Here is a 17,241-nt window from a genome sequence, read left to right as displayed (position 1 = left end):
TTGGATCCAAACCAGAAATGCAACATGCTGCGAAGTTACATTGTATGAAGGGGCGCAGGACAGCCATAGTCGAAAAAAGTGACGAGTCCATATTCGCGAAATCTACCCGAGTACCCCATTACCTACCCGGGTAAATAATTCAAAAAATTTCCAGATTGAAGAACAATACCCGGGTACCCCCTACATACCCAGGTATGGTTGATTTTTTTAAAATATACCCGGGTATGGAGTGGGGTACCCGGGTATGTTTTGTGGTCAACGGTCAAACAGGGGCAGATTGGTGTTATGTTTGTTTGGAGGGTTAATTTTTCGTAATAATTTCTAATCGAGGACAATTTAGTAAATAATTATTAATAAAGGGCTATCGTGGTCAAAAAGCCGATGCGAAAGGTATCCAATTTACGTGAAGTTAACTAAAACTGTCTTATCGCTGTTACCTGTAATATATAATTTGCTTACGTACGTCGGGGTTAATGACGTGTCGGCTTTCCGTTTGGCATGTGTAATTAAGAGCCAACAAAATGGAACCTCGCCCAGTGTGAACACCAATCAAGTGGCGCTTTTGGTGTTTTTTTTTTTTTTTTTTAAGTAAAAATACGAACCCTTTTTATTCATCGTTCAGTGAAGCCAACCAGTGTTGCACTCGGAAACATCACACACAACACAGTCACAGAGCGAACGCAAGAAGCAGAGTGAGAGTTATGGCAAGCCTGATTCAGCAAGAAAGTGATGCAACAATCTCATCGAGGATTGGAGGTAGCAACCGCATCGTAGCCTTCAACGTGACCCCTCCTAACAACTCTTCTCCACCGTCTGATTCCGATGGCTCCTCAAATATCGAGGTCCTTCTCCCTTTTCCAATTTCCCATTCAACTTCTGAACTGTTATATATGTCTATGTATATATATACATATATATATATATAAACTTGATGCAATGAAACAGAAACCTGGGTGGAAAAAGTTCCTGTCACATGTGGGTCCTGGTTTCCTCGTTTCAATGGCTTACATAGATGGTGGAAGCTGTAACTCTCTCTCTCTCTCTCTCTTTGGGTCTCCGAAATTTTTATATATGCGTTAGTGTCTATGTGTTTATAACTAGTTGTTTTGCTATTTTGGCAGTGGAAACTGATCTGCAAGCTGGAGCTAACTATGGATATGAGGTATAACAATTAAGCAACAAAAATATTTGATGGGATAGTATATCTACCCTTTTTTCATACCTACTTTATCTACTCCTCCTCAACACCACTAGATTGCAATATCAAGACTAAAGAGAAAGGATTAAGGTAAGTTAAAATTGTGATCTAACCATATCAAAGAAGAGTAGGTAAAATAGATATGAAAAAAAATAGGCATGATATCCCGTTCTTGTTTTGATCAAAGTTGTTGTTGGATTAAACAAAATATATAAGCCCAAAAATTGAAATTATGTTGCTGCTGAATTCAGATGCTGTGGTTGGTACTTCTTGGAATGATATTTGCTCTTGTAATTCAATCATTGGCTGCAAATCTTGGCGTAACCACTGGTGAGATCCAAAACTAACATGTTCTATATAACCCTTCCCATCTGAAGATGTTGCACAAAAAATAAAACCATTGATGTGAGGGGAAAAAAATGAGGGATAGGACAAAAGAAGAAGGAAAAGGTGGATAAAAATGTATGTTTAGGTTTATGAGAGATACTTTCTCTTTGAGAATATTATTATTTTTATTTGAATTTTGCAGGAAAGCACCTTGCAGAAATATGTAAAGCTGAGTACCCATTATTTGTCAAGTACTGTTTATGGTTATTGGCCGAGCTTGCTGTCATAGCTGCAGACATACCTGATGGTATTAAAAAAAAAAATATATATTTTTCCATAGCCTCGTTTTTTCCCTTTCAATCAAAAAATCATTCAATTAATTAAACAGTAAGATATATACCCTTTGTATTCCTATTTAGACTTCTATAATCATTAATTAATTTTATCCAAACTTGATTTTTGCAGTGCTTGCCACAGCCATTGCGTTTAATCTACTTTTCAACGCCATTCCATTATGGTTAGGAGTTCTGTTGACTGGCGGCAGCACTCTCTTGTTTCTTGCACTTCAGAGATATGGGGTAATTTACCTTTTTGTAATAATTATCAAATATGAACAATATAAAATATCTCATTTAGGATATTATAATCTAGTAGTTAGATCTAGTTTCCTTTTAATCATTTATCTCCTTTCGTTCTTTTTTTTTTTTAAAGGTATGTCAGTTTGAAATAGCCAAGGATTATGATTAAATACAATACTATCTGTTAGCCAGGAAAATGGACAAGCTAGGATCCTCTAGTATTCCGACAACTTGTGTAGTTTAGAACAATGAGGGGAAAAAGTGGATTTTAGGATTTAAGTTTTACAGTTTTTAAATATTGAGTCTCTATTTTCTCAGTTGCATTGTAGTTGAACCCTAGACAGAGATAGAACGGACGAGCGACGTGTGGAAGCCTTGGTCCTCCAACTATGGTTTCATTTCATATGTATCAGTTTCTAATATTATTAGATCAAAATCTCAACTATTTTTTACTATTTTTCTCTCCTTTTGATATTCTGATTTATTCTAAAAGTAAGGAACATGCAAAGGTAAAAGGAAACAAAAAATGAAGTTTCAATAAATTCACATCAATGAAAATGGGAAAGAAAAATTAGTGTAAACTTTTTTTTTTTGTACAAGTAAGGAAAATAAACAACCAAAGAAACAAACTACCTACTACCTTGGGCACAGTTCGCCCTACAATCTTCCAACAAAAGATCTAAACAACCCTCAGGGGGTTCACTAAGCCAAACAATACTCCAGTCCACCTGCGAAGCCTGGCGAGCTAGCCAATCCGCCACTCTATTGCATTCTCTATTCACATGATCAACCCTCACCATCCAACTCTTCTCCAGCATCTCTCTTATCCTAAGCATGAGCAGATGGCAAAATTAGTGTAAACTTTGATTCAAAAGACTTATTGGAGGATTTAAAAACTATGGTAAAAAGTAATATTTCATTTCTTTGTTGAAAAATTTGACACTAAGTCAATCATAAATAAAATTTATGATATGAAATAACATTGTGCTCACTACGAGAAAAACGCTCTTTAGCTACATGTGATTTGCCACATTTAATGAAATCATCATAAAATTACAAAATTATCCTTAACTTTATTCATTGTTTTTTAACGTCCCAAATTATCTTTTAAAAAAAAAACTCTCTCTGACCTGAGTATGTCCTCAGTAAAACCAAAAACACTAATTTTTTTCTTCATTTCTTAATTTATTTCGTCTTTCTTCGGATCTTCATTCCCAGCCATCACACTTCAGAGTTTATTTTCCCTCTTTTATTCTAGCTTAACATTTTTTCACATTCATCTTTAAAACTTCTCCAATGGACGATCAATAAACCCTAGACACTTCTCTGCAGGTGGATATGTGATCATTTTTATTTCGCTTTCTCTTGCATCACGAGGGCTTTCTCTTTGCTATTCAAACATTGGGAACAGATTGATTCAATTTTTTTTTTTACTTTGGTGTGGTGTGCCGGAGCAGAGGATTGTTCCGTTGCAGCGACCGCAGGTTGCAGAGCTCGCAGCTTTGCGGAGTTACTTTCTATAGAAGAACGGGAAGATGAGAATCACATATTTGGTTAGCAATGATGTTTATGTGTAGTTTAGTTCTCTCGTTTTGAGCTTGATATGCAGTGTAACTGTTTCTGAATCCACTAACTTGTTTTCTCTTGCATATTCGTTTTCTCTTTCATCGTCTTGTTGAGATATTTGCATGTTTTTCTTATGAACTTTTTTTTTTTTCATGTCAATTTGAAAGGTCCTTTCTGGTTTCATTTTAAATCAGCATTTACTTCTCCTTTATTTGATAGTTTTTGATAGTTTTAATACTTTTGGTGAATGAGATGATTGTCATTTGATTTTAGAGAGATGTCCATATACATCTATACAAATTAAATTCTATTTTTTCTCTGCTGGCCCCTTTTATATCAAGCATAATTTGGATTACTTTATTTTATTTTATTTGCAATTCAGTTATTATTGTAAGATTACAATGAACCTCAGTTACATTACACCCAATTTTAAGGAGGAAAGGAGCCTCATCAGGTAATAAATGCTACCGATTCTTTTTCTCTATCTCAGTTATTCGAGTACAAAGCATATAACAGTTTACTATTTTCTTGTTGTAAAAAACGTGGCATATTTATCATTTGTTGAGGTGTGTCAAATAATTCAATTCCCATTTGTGATAAGAATGTGTGTATAATGAAATGATCCTAGATTTAATAGCTGCTGGTGGAACTACAGGTTTAAGCATGTGCATCAATGGTAACAGAGGAGCAGCCTCATGTTATGTTTGTACCAACTATTAAAAGTTGAGGCCCTGGATGATATGTACTACCTATACACAGGTTCAGTAACATGTCTTATTTTTCTTCTTATTAAATTTACTGATGAACTTTTCGGTTATAGTATTTGCCTAAATTATGAAGTATTCGTTCTATTGTTCACAGTATCTTTACTGCTTCGACAATTGTTTAACATTGCTCGGCTCATTTTAATTTGTATTACTGTCCTACTTGCGAAGTTTCAAGTTATTGATTAAAACTTTTAGATGTTTCAAGTTACTTTCAAGTAACAAGTAGTGCATTTTGTCGTCATTGTATGTTAGTTACTAATCCATTATGCTTCTAACAGGTAAATCTGACAGTTTATGTTCTCCTGTATAGGTGTTTGGGCATTTCTTCCTAAAATCCAGCTACCATGAAAGGCTAGATTTCTTCCTAGGGATTACTAATTTTATCACTCGGTTAACAGGTATAAGTGAAGGACAGGACAACCTACGCTCTCATAGTTACGTTTTAGTAACTTTTTTAACTACCAAAGAAGATTTATAGTTTAAAGTTGGTCTTAGCTGTTATTTGGTGATCTGCAGACTATAGACATAAAGATCAACAAGGTAAAACAAATGATTTGCTGAAAAATTATAAGGGTTCCATTTATTCTTGAAAAATTATAAGGGTTTCCATTTATTCTTGAAAAATTATTTGGTCTTAAATTTATATTATTTAATAATTATCAGGTTTTCTCTTTGCTTGTATACAGAGAGTTCAAGCCACACCTGCTCATGGTCTTTGCTCAGGTAGCCTATACCCTCTTATATTTTATCGCTGAAGCTTCCTTCAATCATGGGATGAGTCCTCATGTGTATGTAACCTATCGGCATGTTGTGGTTGGAATTGTGATGTTCCCTTTTGCATAATTTCTGGAGAGGTACATATATATTTCTGTTCAAATGCATTTGAGTTCAATGCAACTTCAATCAGTTTATTTCAAGCTAACAATTAAATTCGGTTTGATCACATAACATTTATTATAGCACCCTAACAACCATTAACCAGTAAAACTTAAAAGGTTCTTTTTGGGGCCAAGTTAGGTTGTGGGCGTAAATTAAGGTGCTTAGAGTATATGTATATATAACCCACAAGGTCCATTTTAGTAATTATGTTTAAGTGCCACTATCAAAGTTAGATTATAATACAATAGAAAGGAGACTAAAAGAGAACCCCAAAATTTCCATCACCTAAGTGTCTACAAATTAGACTTAGAGCTAACCCCATCTTTTGTTCTAATAAATGATTCTAAGATGCCATCATCTAATAGATGGAATATAATAGAACAAAAAAAGACTAAGAAAAGAATGAAATGCTACGGCCTAGGTGTCCACACATCAGAATTGGACTCAAGAATACCTTTCTTCAACTAAGCATGCAAGAGCTAATGTGTCACCATCCAAGATAGAGGATATCACGTAGCAAGAGAAAGCGGAATGGGAATTATGAATTTTTTTTATTAGACAGGAATTCAGAGTTTTGTTTCTTAGGTGTCAAAGTAGAACCAACATGACTAGGTGTTAAAGTGCGAACCAACATGCCTTAGGTGTCAAAGTGGGAACCAACATACCTTAGGTGTCTACAAACTAAACTTAGAACTAAACATATAAGTCCTTCAACCTAAGACTTATTTACAAAATATGCCCTTCTGTTATATGTACATTATATTTTTTTTAATCATCTTTGTAACTACTAAAATAATATCAAAAGGTATACATATACAATGAAATATGCATTATGTATGGTCAGGAGGACTTTATTTCTTATGCCTACTGCATATGTTGATTTTCTGTGTGACAATTAAATCAATGTAAACTTAGCAGCCTATGGTGATTGATTGTTTAAGTTTCTCCACATCTACAAAAGTTTAGAATTTAGATCATCATTATGTCACGTGCCTTGAAAAAAAATTATAATTTAAATTCTATATCCTAGAAGTTCCTTCCACAAACTATACATGTGAGTACAGAAGCTCCATGTTCCCACACAAAAGCACCATTTACAAAATTTTGTAGGTTAAATTCAGTCTGTAACTCTGTACCAACTTTATAATAATCATTCAAATTTAAAATCCAAACTTAAATAAATTCCACTAGAGCTTCATATTTTATTTACTTATTTCAATTTGATTTGATCCATCTATTATATATATTTTTCAGTCCAACACAATAGCTTTTGAATAGATAAAATTCAAGTTCAAAATTCCTACATTTGTGCTAATACATCGTCTATGTAACACTTATTGCATGCATGGTGTATCAATACTTTAACAGGGTCTTCTTTTAACAAAAAATTATCTTCTTCTTTTTATCGGTCCCCCATCTTCCCTCTCAAAAAAATAGAATGCTACACCAAAATTGTATATGTCATCAAAACTATTTAGCGTGATTATTGCATATCACTTAAATGAAGCTATTGGACAATTTTGTTCCGCTGTCTTATTGCTTTATTTGATTAGAATTTCTTTTAGTTGCATTATTTCTATCTTCTGGTTACTGAAAGCATAGATTTGTGCACCATAAATCTTAAGAATTATTAAGACTTGCTACTACAAATCAGGTAGGGAAATATTAGGAATTATTGTATTAGCAACAAATAAACTTAAATGTTCTCTGTTGGTGATGATAAACAACTTAAGAGATGGGAACTTGAACAGAATAAGGTCAAATCCCCATTTCAATATTTATTTTTTGGGCTGTATATTTCAGCAAATAATGAATCTCTTAATCAATAAAAGGCTACTAAAACACATGTTATTGTATTTGGGTTATTAGGTCTTGTCATGATCATCAGAGTATTTATTGCTTGGCTCTTCATTCCACATTTGACATTTTACTAACAGGAAGATGTGATTCAGTCTTCCAGGTAAGTAACTCTTTATTCACGGAGTTTGACTATAATGTATTTTTTTTATACTGCACCTTTTTTTCTTCATCTGATTTCGGGATATCTATAGCACAATTTGTGAAATAAATTGGTCAATGTGAAGCTGAATGAAAGAAACCACTATAGCATACTTCAGGTAATTCATGTCTTCGTTTTATTATCTCATGGTTCATGTGTTAATGTTATATAAATGAGTGAGTCTTGCTAACAATCTAATTGGTATGATTTTAAAACAGTTTGAATATAGATTCAAGCTGAAAGCCATTAGGATTTCTTCTTCTATGCCAAAACCCCATTTGGAATCGCTTTGCGGATCGGTTCAGATGTGTATAGTGATAAGATCGGTTCAGATGTGTATAGTGACATCAATCCAACTTCTCTTATTGTAAAGGGGATTCTAAATGTTGTATCTATAGGGCTTTTGAATTAGTGGATGGTTACAATAAATTCTTTAATTTTTCACGTGCTAATGACACATGCTTTAACAGTAAAGTCCAACTTGCAATAAGGCCATTTCATGTTTAGTTGCTTATTTGATCCACATTTTTATTGTTGAATTTTTAATTTGAATTGCTGGAAAGTTTGTATAGTTGTACATGTTCGTTGACAATGTAAGGCCAAAATTTACACATCTCTAATCATGTATTAGTACCCTAGTTATTTAATTTGGTTTCTGAATCCTTACTTTTGGGTGCACTGCATATCTCTAACCACGACAGCTATTTTTTTTTATAAAACATCATTATATTAGCCACGGTTGAGACGTACCTAAATGTAACTAATTTCGTAGCTAAATTAATACTACCACACTCAAATAAAATGTGGCTAAACCCAAATGCCACGTCTCGTATAGCCACATTCATAAGGAGTGTGGTTGCTTTAATTAGCCACATTTTTTATGTGATTTAGCCACTATTTTAAACGTGGCTAAAAAATGATTTTTTTGTAGTGTTACTTCGATAAATATATGATACATTCAATATTTAAACAAGGTTTTTTATTTTAATATCTTATATAATTTTGGTATCCTCAATAATCAATTTCCGAATCCGTCCCCCAGTCCCTAGAGAATACAAATTCACTAGAAATCTTGTCACTCTGCCTTTATTGTTATTTATTTATTTGTTTCCGCAGATAAGGAAGCTGGAATTGGTCATAGCTATCTCAATTTTGTTATTGGCTGCGTGTTTCTTTGCGGAAATGAGCTATGCGAAAGTCAGTACTTCTGGTGTACTAAAGGGAATGTTTGTGCCCAAGCTCAGTGGTAACGGAGCCACAGGCAATGCGATTGCCCTTTTTGGTGCCCTTATCATGCCGTACTCTTCCACCTTATTCCTTTAACTTCATTTGTTGATACCAATTTGTTTGTGTCTTTACTTATTTTGGTTATTTCCCCTTAAAAAAAATTAAATGTGAGATATTCATCGTAAATTTAGAATATTCAATTCGAGTACACTAATATAATTAATAAGGTATCAACACTTAATCTATTTTTACAAAATAAATGTTATATTCACTAGTAAATTAATAATATATATGTCAATACTTTATTGGCAAAATGCACACAAGTAAATTATGTTTATATAACATTTTTTTTTAAGTATAACTCGTTTAATATTCACTGATATTTTGCTTTTGACAAAATGCAGACATAACCTTTTCCTTCACTCTGGCCTTGTGCTGTCTAGAAAAGTACCCCATTCCGCGAATGGTGTCAAGGTAAGTTGTCACATCAATACGTGGCAAATTTTGAATTTGAAAAGAAGATAGTTAAGAGGAAACAACTTAAATATGTAGCTATGCCTAGTTGCCACATCTAACTTCTTTGTGTTCAGCGGGGGTTGATCTTTGTACTATATTTATACGATTGAAGTCTGAATAACATATGAAATAAGTGTGTGTGATTTTAAGAGAAAGAAAGAGATAGATAAAACAGGAGAGAGAATTGACAAAAAAATAAAGATGTAGGTCTCACTTCTTTGTGAGAGTAAAATGAGATAAGTTGTGTCATTTAAAATGATAAACATTTTTCCATAATATATAGACTTATTAATTATATGAATAATTTTTTTTAGAATTTGAAATATGGATAATTGAAATTTATTTATTAAAAGTATGGGATGAAAAGAATTGAATTCTAGATCTCTCAAGCATCCATAAAAGCTCTAATATCAAGTAAAATAGTTAATTCAACTCAAAAATTTAATCTATTAAATGAAAATATATATTTATATATTATTCCTTAACATGCAAACTAATATTATATGAGGTATATGCTTGATTATGCAGGAAGCACGTACATACTTTCTCATAGAGAGTGGGTTTGCACTATTTGTGGCATTCTTAATACAAGTTGCAATGGTTTCTGTGCCGGCTGCTGTTTGCTCCGGTAGCAACCTTTCTGCAGAAGATGGTGATAATTGCAATAATATTACTCTTAAATCTGCTTCTTTCCTTCTCAAGGTTCTTAATTTAATTCATTATATAAATTGCTATAATCCAATCATAATAATTTTATTATCATAATCAAGCATCAATTTAATTCGCGTGAAATTTAATTTGATGTCCATTGCTTGTAGAGTGTGTTAGGACGGTCAAGCAAGACCATTTATGCCATAGCACTGCTAGCTTCAGGACTAAGCTCTACTATCACTGGAACCTGTGCAGGGCAATATATCATGCAGGTTTTTTTTTTTAATTTTCACACCATCGATTTTTTTTAAATAATTAATTGGATTTGTAAGGGATTACTAAATTTGAGTTGCTGTTTGATTAATTGTTGGTATAGGGTTTCTTTGACTTAAAGATGAAAGGATGGATTCAGAACATGGTGACTAGGGGAATTGCCATAATACCTAGTCTTGTTGTCTCCATCGTTGGTGGTCCTTCTGGGTCTGGTCAACTTATCATCATTGCATCGGTTAGTATGTTCTGGATTTTGTCATTCATTTCTTTTCTTTTTTCAAAAATTAACTCATCTATCTCTTTAAATTATGGGAAATACTACTCTCATTTTACATGAGGTAGTTATCTCATTTTCTCTCACATCGAAAATCGCACCCCTTCTTTTTTCTTTTTCTTTTTTACTTTTTAATGGTGGACCCCACTTAAACTCTCTCTATAGCATGAGATAATACTCTCATGTAACATAAGATTAATATTCCCCTTAAATTATACATGCAACTAACTAAAATTGTTTTATAGATGGTCCTTTCTTTTGAGCTTCCATTCGCTTTAATTCCACTCCTTAAGTTTAGTAATAGCAGTGCCAAGATGGGAACTCAAAAGAATTCTAAGATTGTAAGTTGTCTTCTTTCCTAGTTTTTATACACACACAAACACACATATTCCACTTTAATTTTGGTTAAAGGAATGATAAATTTTTGTTCCAATAGCCATTAACCTAAAGCAAGATTATTTGTATTTTTCATTATTTTTGTGCAGGTTATTATCATCTCATGGATATTAAGTGTGGGGATTTTCGGTATTAATATGTACTTCCTCGGCACTGCTTTTGTGGGTTGGCTAATTCATAGTAGTCTACCAAAAGTGGCAAATGTGTTCATTGGGATCATAGTATTTCCTTTAATGGCAATCTATGTTATTTCAATTATCTACCTAACCTTCAGGAAAGACACAGTTAAAACATTTAAGGAGAGGGAGAATGAAATAGCAATGCAAGACCATGTAGAAAGTGGAGTTCAAAATATTGGTCAGTTAGAGTTGAACCAAGCTCCCTATAGAGAAGATTTAGCCGATATCCCATTTCCCGAATATGGGACTTAGGCTATGAATGAAATGGATCACCTTAAAAGAAGAGATTTGTCCACAAATCAGAAACTTCACACTGCTTTCAAGCCATTTTAGTGAGCAATTAGCATATGATGATTGATGATTCTCAAAGTGATTGGTGTTGAAAGTGATCATCCATATTGTATAACTGTGTAACATGCATTATTGATTATGTTTATTATGACATGATATGTAAGAGTTTACAAAAAAATTGTGCAAATATATGTATTTATGATAAAATGACATTTTCTAATTAACAAAATTCGTTTACTATAAAGTTAAAAGGGGTTTACTAATCTCATGTTACATGAGATAGTACTCTCATGAGAGGTGATACAAATATGTGGGGTCCACAATTTAAAAAAAAAAAAATTGGCACAAAATTCTATAGGTGTATGACATGAGATAGGTATCTTATGTAGCATGAAACTATCATTTACCAAGTTAAAAACTAAACACGAATATCTTGTTTTGAGAAATAACAATATGTTGATGAGATGGATAAACGGGCAAGTCTTGGGATTCAACCTATTTGACCCCCGATTTGCATAACATCTGGATTAGAACATTCAGGCATGTTGGGACTGTTTTGTAATTTTTTTTAAGTATGAGGGGAGGGGTATTTTTAAAAAGAACTAGTGAATTACCCGTGCGATGCCCGGGAGAAAAAGAACAAAATTGTTGTCGCCGTCGTTGGTGTGTCGTCTTACTGGTAAATCCACACGTTGATCTTGATATCAAGCTCTTAAAAAATAATTGTATTATGTGCTAATTTTGACCTTCAAAAGCATGTAGCATTGACAAAGAAAAAACAGTAAAATAAAATTTTGTAGGATTCGCACGTTGAACGATACCGATTAACCTTTACCTACAATTGCAAAAGTTATAAAATTTATTCTTCTTAAGATGGAACATAAAGTGACAAATCTTATACTATATTGTAGGAAACATATCTAGTTTGTTTAAGTTTGAAAACAACATTATGTGTTAAAGGCATTATTTCATAAAATACTATAAAGAAGCAACCCTAAATACAATAACACTATCTTGCATGACAAAAAAAATAAAAATTTGAAAACCCAGTACATCCATTAATTACGAACAACACCAAAAAAGCATAAACCCTATATACTACAAATTTCATTTATTTCATTATCTGCAGCACAATATTCACAAATAATATCATTATTTTCGTCATCTTTGTCTCGGTCCAATTGTAATTGCTTGTGTGAAACCTTTTCACGGTTGCATCTGCTGGAATTGCACCATGATTTGTCATGATTTTGAACAAGATGTTTACGCACCCACAAACTTCGGATAACATATTTCACGCGCTCTTTGATTTGATCGAACTTATTCATCTTTTTCATAAAACGAAAAATTTCAAATCCCACATTTTGTTCATCCTGATCGTTGCCAATCATCAAAAGCATACAATAAACGTACTTTGCTTCATCGTGACCGTTCTGTGCTGATGTAAGAACCTACACCGTTAATTAAGGAAGTTAATTAATTAATTGTGGGAAATTAGAAAATAATTCCATAATTGACCCTTATAATTATGGGATGGCTGAAATAATTATGGTAAGTGATTAATAATGCTGAAAGTCGCTTTTCGGACGAAAAGTGCAGATACCGGTTCTGCTACTCGGTATAAATGCATACCGATGAAGTATCCCGGAAAATTATAATAAGTGTGCGAATATTCCTAAAATAATATATAGGATTTGTAAAACAAGTTTCATGTTAAAATAATGAGAACTGGTGCCAGAACTGATACTGGCTATGTAAAAGAGCGTACCGGAAAGGTACTGCGAAAAATAAAATAAAAATATGATAAATCTTAGAAAAATGAGTAGGATCAGATTCCAAAGTTTGGGATTAAAATGCTAAGTGTAGCTATTAGTGCTAATACTGTGTGATTAAGTTTAAACTAGCTATATATTGATAAGGGCACATGATCCTAGGTTTTTGGTGCCTCCTAAGTGAATATTTCTGAACTATAGCTGCTGCCTTCTCCTTTCCACCTTCTCCTCTCTTCATTTGTGAGCCAAGGAGCCACCTTTCTTCATGAAACCTTCACCTAAATACCATTGTTGAGTGAGAGTTGGTCTTGTGAGACTGTTGAGTGCTTCCTCTTCTGAGTTTGGCCTCTGTGTTGGAAGTGAGAGGGCTGAGTTCTTTGTTTGGAGTGGTGGGAATCATTTCCTTGAGTGTTGATGCTCCAAGAAGTAACCTTTATGAACAAAGAAGCCATCTTGAAGCTCATTTCCATGCACTTGGTAGTCAGCACTTTGGGAGCTGCATAGTGAGCTCCAAGAGCCTCCCTTGTTCTGTTTTGAGAGCCTTGGGTATGTCCCTAACCTTGATCATGAGTTTTCTTTGTTTAAAGCTTGAGTCTCTGCATGTAATATGTTAAAATGAAGTAACCAAAATAAACATGAATTTGTAAGTCTGTAAAAATGCATGCTTGGACGTTGGATTGGGTTAAAAACTCAACCTTTGGAGTGATATCTCGCGAAATGCAAAAACTGCATTCTGTCGAGAAATATCCGGATATGGATATCCGGATATTGATAACTTGAAATGGGCTTTGAGATATCCGAATATGCATATTCAGATATGGGATATCCGGATGTGTTCCCGACATATATTCGGATATTCTGGGAATTTTGAGACAGTGTCTGTACTGTTCATACAGAACTGTATTTATGGTTTATGGACCCTAGATTGATTAAGTTGAACTTTTGTAATGATTAATCTAAGTCAGAATCTAAGTGATTATTGATATGATTATTGAACTTTTGTGAGAAGCCTAAAGACATGAAACGTAAAGGAAATGCGTTGTCTTTGTGTCTTATGCTTGTTGAGTATGATTATTGATATGATTGCTGGTCAAAAACATATTGTGATTCTACTGTGTTTGGGCTTTGAGCTTGGTTGGACTCTTGGCTTGGATTGTTAGCTTGCAAGGTAAGCTTTCTTGTCCTCAGTTTAGCCATTGTGTGGTTCCACCATACCCCATGGGAGAATGGTTTATATGCATGATGTGTTACATGCTTTGATAATTGAAAATGTTGTTGAGCTTTATGTGTAATTGCTTATAACATGTATGTTCTGTTCCACTTAGACGGTTAGCCTGAGTATGTAGCGTCATACAAGACGGTGACACTGTGGGTGGGTGCAAGTGGCGTCTTGCACTAGTGTGGGTAATAGACGTATTTCTGCATTCTCTGGCCAGTAGATTAGTTATAACACACATGACATGATTATCTGCTGCATTGCACTATTTTGGAACTTATATTGCACATGTAAGTGAGCTTGGGGTGGAAGATCCTTGAGGACCCCTTGTCTTACTGAGATTTCTGTTTAGAGATCTCACCCCGCGTTTGGGGCGCTTATTTCAGGTTCAGGTAACCCAGGGGTTGAGACATCTAGCTGCAGGAGGCCAGAGCTTAGTTGATTGATGTTTATCTGCTTATGTATGCTGACTATGCTTGGATGCTGGATTATGTCTGTAGCATTTATGTCATTAGCTTTATGGATTACTGTGTTGAGACTCTGTTGGTTATGTTGCCTATTTGGTGAGCATGGGGTTTGTCCATGTCACATTAACTTGACTTTATGTTTTTAGATGCGAGTTGTATTAATGTATCAAGATATTGTCCGGACTACGTGTCGTAGATCCGTGACTTAGATACTCACTTATTTATCTATTGAGGTATTTCAGTTAGCTGTCTTTTGCAATTTACATACATGCGATGTTTTTATGAAAATGATTAAGTAATCAACTTGGCTAAGTATAATGACGTCATAATTGAAAAGAAAAAGATATTCTACATTTTTAATTAAGCGTGGCTTAATACGATGACATGTTAACAAACCGGGTATACACGGGGTGTTACAGCTGCCGTGTTCAAGTTTTCAAGAGCCACCTTATCGCGCAAAAAACAACAACTCTATTGGTAATACTGTACTATTCCTTCACGTTACAAAATTTTTGGGTTGCCACTTTCTCTACAACGTTTCAAAAAATATAATTGGCGATCTTTGTTGTATTGTTCATCTGGTGTCATTACCCATTCAAACAACACCTTGTATTCCTCGTCAGGCTCACCGTGACAATCGTTGATTACTTCGTGTACAAACGATCTTTGCAGTGAAGCCGAAGTCATTGGCAAACATGCAAATTTCTCCAACGATGTATGTTTATACACAGAATTATGCTCTGCAAGATTTAAAAAATGTTTGCAACTGACAAAATGTTTATACATGAAGTAAACAACATTTTACTGCAAAATATAACAACAACATGATTGGAAAAATTAAGAATTGTAAAAACTAAGAATTGATCATCTTCAAACCCAACATGACATAATTAATTTTTGCATAATTTTTTCAAAGCATAAATTAATCAATAGTTTTAGATTTATATTGGTTGAGCAACGTAAATATGACACGTACGGTGATATAAAGGAAAAACTTTGTCGCAATCTTAATATTAATAGGCTTTTTTAATTATGTCTTTACAAATAATATTGAATTCGTTGGCTTTGACATACAAAATTAAGAAAGAAACACTTGAAATTTGAAACGACAAACTGGCAATGGAAAAAAGAGAATCATTGATTGAACGCCAATTTTATTCTGATGCATTTACATATGTTATTTATTTGATACCCCATTGTAGCATGAAACGTTAAATCACGACGAAGATGCTCGTTCAAATTAAGAGTCAAACTCAAATAATATCAGAGATCAGACAATGGCAGACAAAGCCAATGGAATATCAGTGACAATACATATTCGCAATTAGAAACAAAAATAAAACAATAATTACACGAAGAGAACAACATTTTCCTGCAAAATATAACAACATTATTGTTAAAAATAAGAAGTGTAAAAAGTAAGAATTGATCAACTTCACACCCAACATGACATTATTAATTTTTCCATAATTATTTCAAAGCAGAAATTAATCAAAACGACAGAGATTTACACCGGTTGAGCAAGGTAAATATGAAACATACGTTGATATAAAGGAAAAACTTTGTAGCAATCTGAATACATTGCTTATAACTTCCTCTATCAGCTATTGAAAATTTAAATTTTTTATTAATATGTCTTTGTAATTATGTCTTCACAAATAATATTGAATACGTTGGCTTTGACATACAAAATTAAGAAATAAACACTTGAAATTTGAAACGACAAACTAGCCATGGAAAAAGGAGAATCATTGATTGAACGCCAATTTTATAGTGATGCATTTACATATGTTATTTATTTGATACACCATCGTAGCATGAAACGTTAAATCAAGACGAAGATTCTCGTTCAAATTAAGAGTTAAACTCAAATATTATCATAGATAAGACAATGGAATACAAAGACAATGGAATATCAGCGAAAATACATATTCGAATTAGAAAAAAAAACAATAATTACACGAAGAGAACAATGTTTTCCTGCAAAATATAACAACAACATTATTGTTAAAAATAAGAAGTGTAAAAAGTAGGAATTAATCAACTTTACACCCAACACGACATTATTAATTTTTCCATAATTTTTTTAAAAGCAGCTATTAATCAAGGGAGAGATTTGCACTGGTTGAGCAAGGTAAATATGAAACGTACGTTGATATAAAGGAAAAGTTTTGTAGCAATCTGAATACATTGCTTATAACTTCCTCTATCGGCTATTGAGAATTTAAAAATTTTATTAATATGTTTTTTAATTATGTATTCACAAATAATATTGAATACGTTGGCATTGACATACAAAATTAAGAAAGAAACACTTGAAATTTGAAACGACAAACTGGCAATGGAAAAAAGAGAATCATTGATTGAACGCCAATTTTTTATTTTGATGTATTTACATATGTTATTTATTTGATACACCATTGTAGCATGAAACGTTAAATCCCAACGTAGATACTCGTTCAAATTAAGAGCTAAACTCAAATATTATCAAATATAAGACAATAGAATACACAGAAAATGTCTCGAAAAAAACAATAATATTAAACGCCTCACATCGTAATTTTACAAAAAAAGAAGAAGTAATCTCAGCAAATGCAATACAATGATCACATTTAGCAGAATCACCATCATCAAACATGTCTGTCTCAAAAGTTGACAGTTCCTT

At 33.2% G+C, this 17,241-nt stretch overlaps 1 protein-coding gene across 1 annotated transcript; it reads left to right on the top strand.

The window, feature by feature from the left end:
- The first annotated feature begins 701 nt into the window (after positions 1-701).
- LOC133305630 (metal transporter Nramp7.2-like) lies at positions 702-11,082 on the top strand. Its single transcript, XM_061505890.1, has 13 exons — positions 702-842; positions 946-1,024; positions 1,122-1,162; positions 1,450-1,528; positions 1,728-1,832; positions 1,991-2,103; positions 8,431-8,612; positions 8,946-9,015; positions 9,586-9,759; positions 9,876-9,980; positions 10,085-10,216; positions 10,501-10,596; positions 10,741-11,082. Exons 1-13 carry the CDS (start codon positions 702-704, stop codon positions 11,080-11,082), a joined length of 1,659 nt encoding a protein of 552 aa, XP_061361874.1.
- The last annotated feature ends 6,159 nt before the right edge of the window (positions 11,083-17,241 follow it).

The sequence above is a fragment of the Gastrolobium bilobum genome, unplaced genomic scaffold (assembly GCF_033153095.1).
Source record: "Gastrolobium bilobum isolate Gb01-03AN ecotype WA unplaced genomic scaffold, APGP_CSIRO_Gbil_v1 utg16477, whole genome shotgun sequence".
Classification (NCBI taxonomy): Eukaryota; Viridiplantae; Streptophyta; class Magnoliopsida; order Fabales; family Fabaceae; genus Gastrolobium; species Gastrolobium bilobum.
The sequence above is the reverse complement of the archived record's forward strand: the minus strand, read 5'-3'. Positions and strand labels throughout refer to the sequence as shown.

What these genes read in the sequence shown, in the direction of transcription:
- LOC133305630 (XM_061505890.1), top strand. Translation starts at nt 702, where the DNA reads ATGGCAAGCCTGATTCAGCAAGAAAGTGATGCAACAATCTCATCGAGG. An exon ending in GAGCTAACTATGGATATGAG is followed by an intron (nt 1,163 to 1,449) that starts GTATAACAATTA and finishes TGCTGAATTCAG; the next exon opens with ATGCTGTGGTTGGTACTTCT. An exon ending in AGCTGCAGACATACCTGATG is followed by an intron (nt 1,833 to 1,990) that starts GTATTAAAAAAA and finishes TGATTTTTGCAG; the next exon opens with TGCTTGCCACAGCCATTGCG.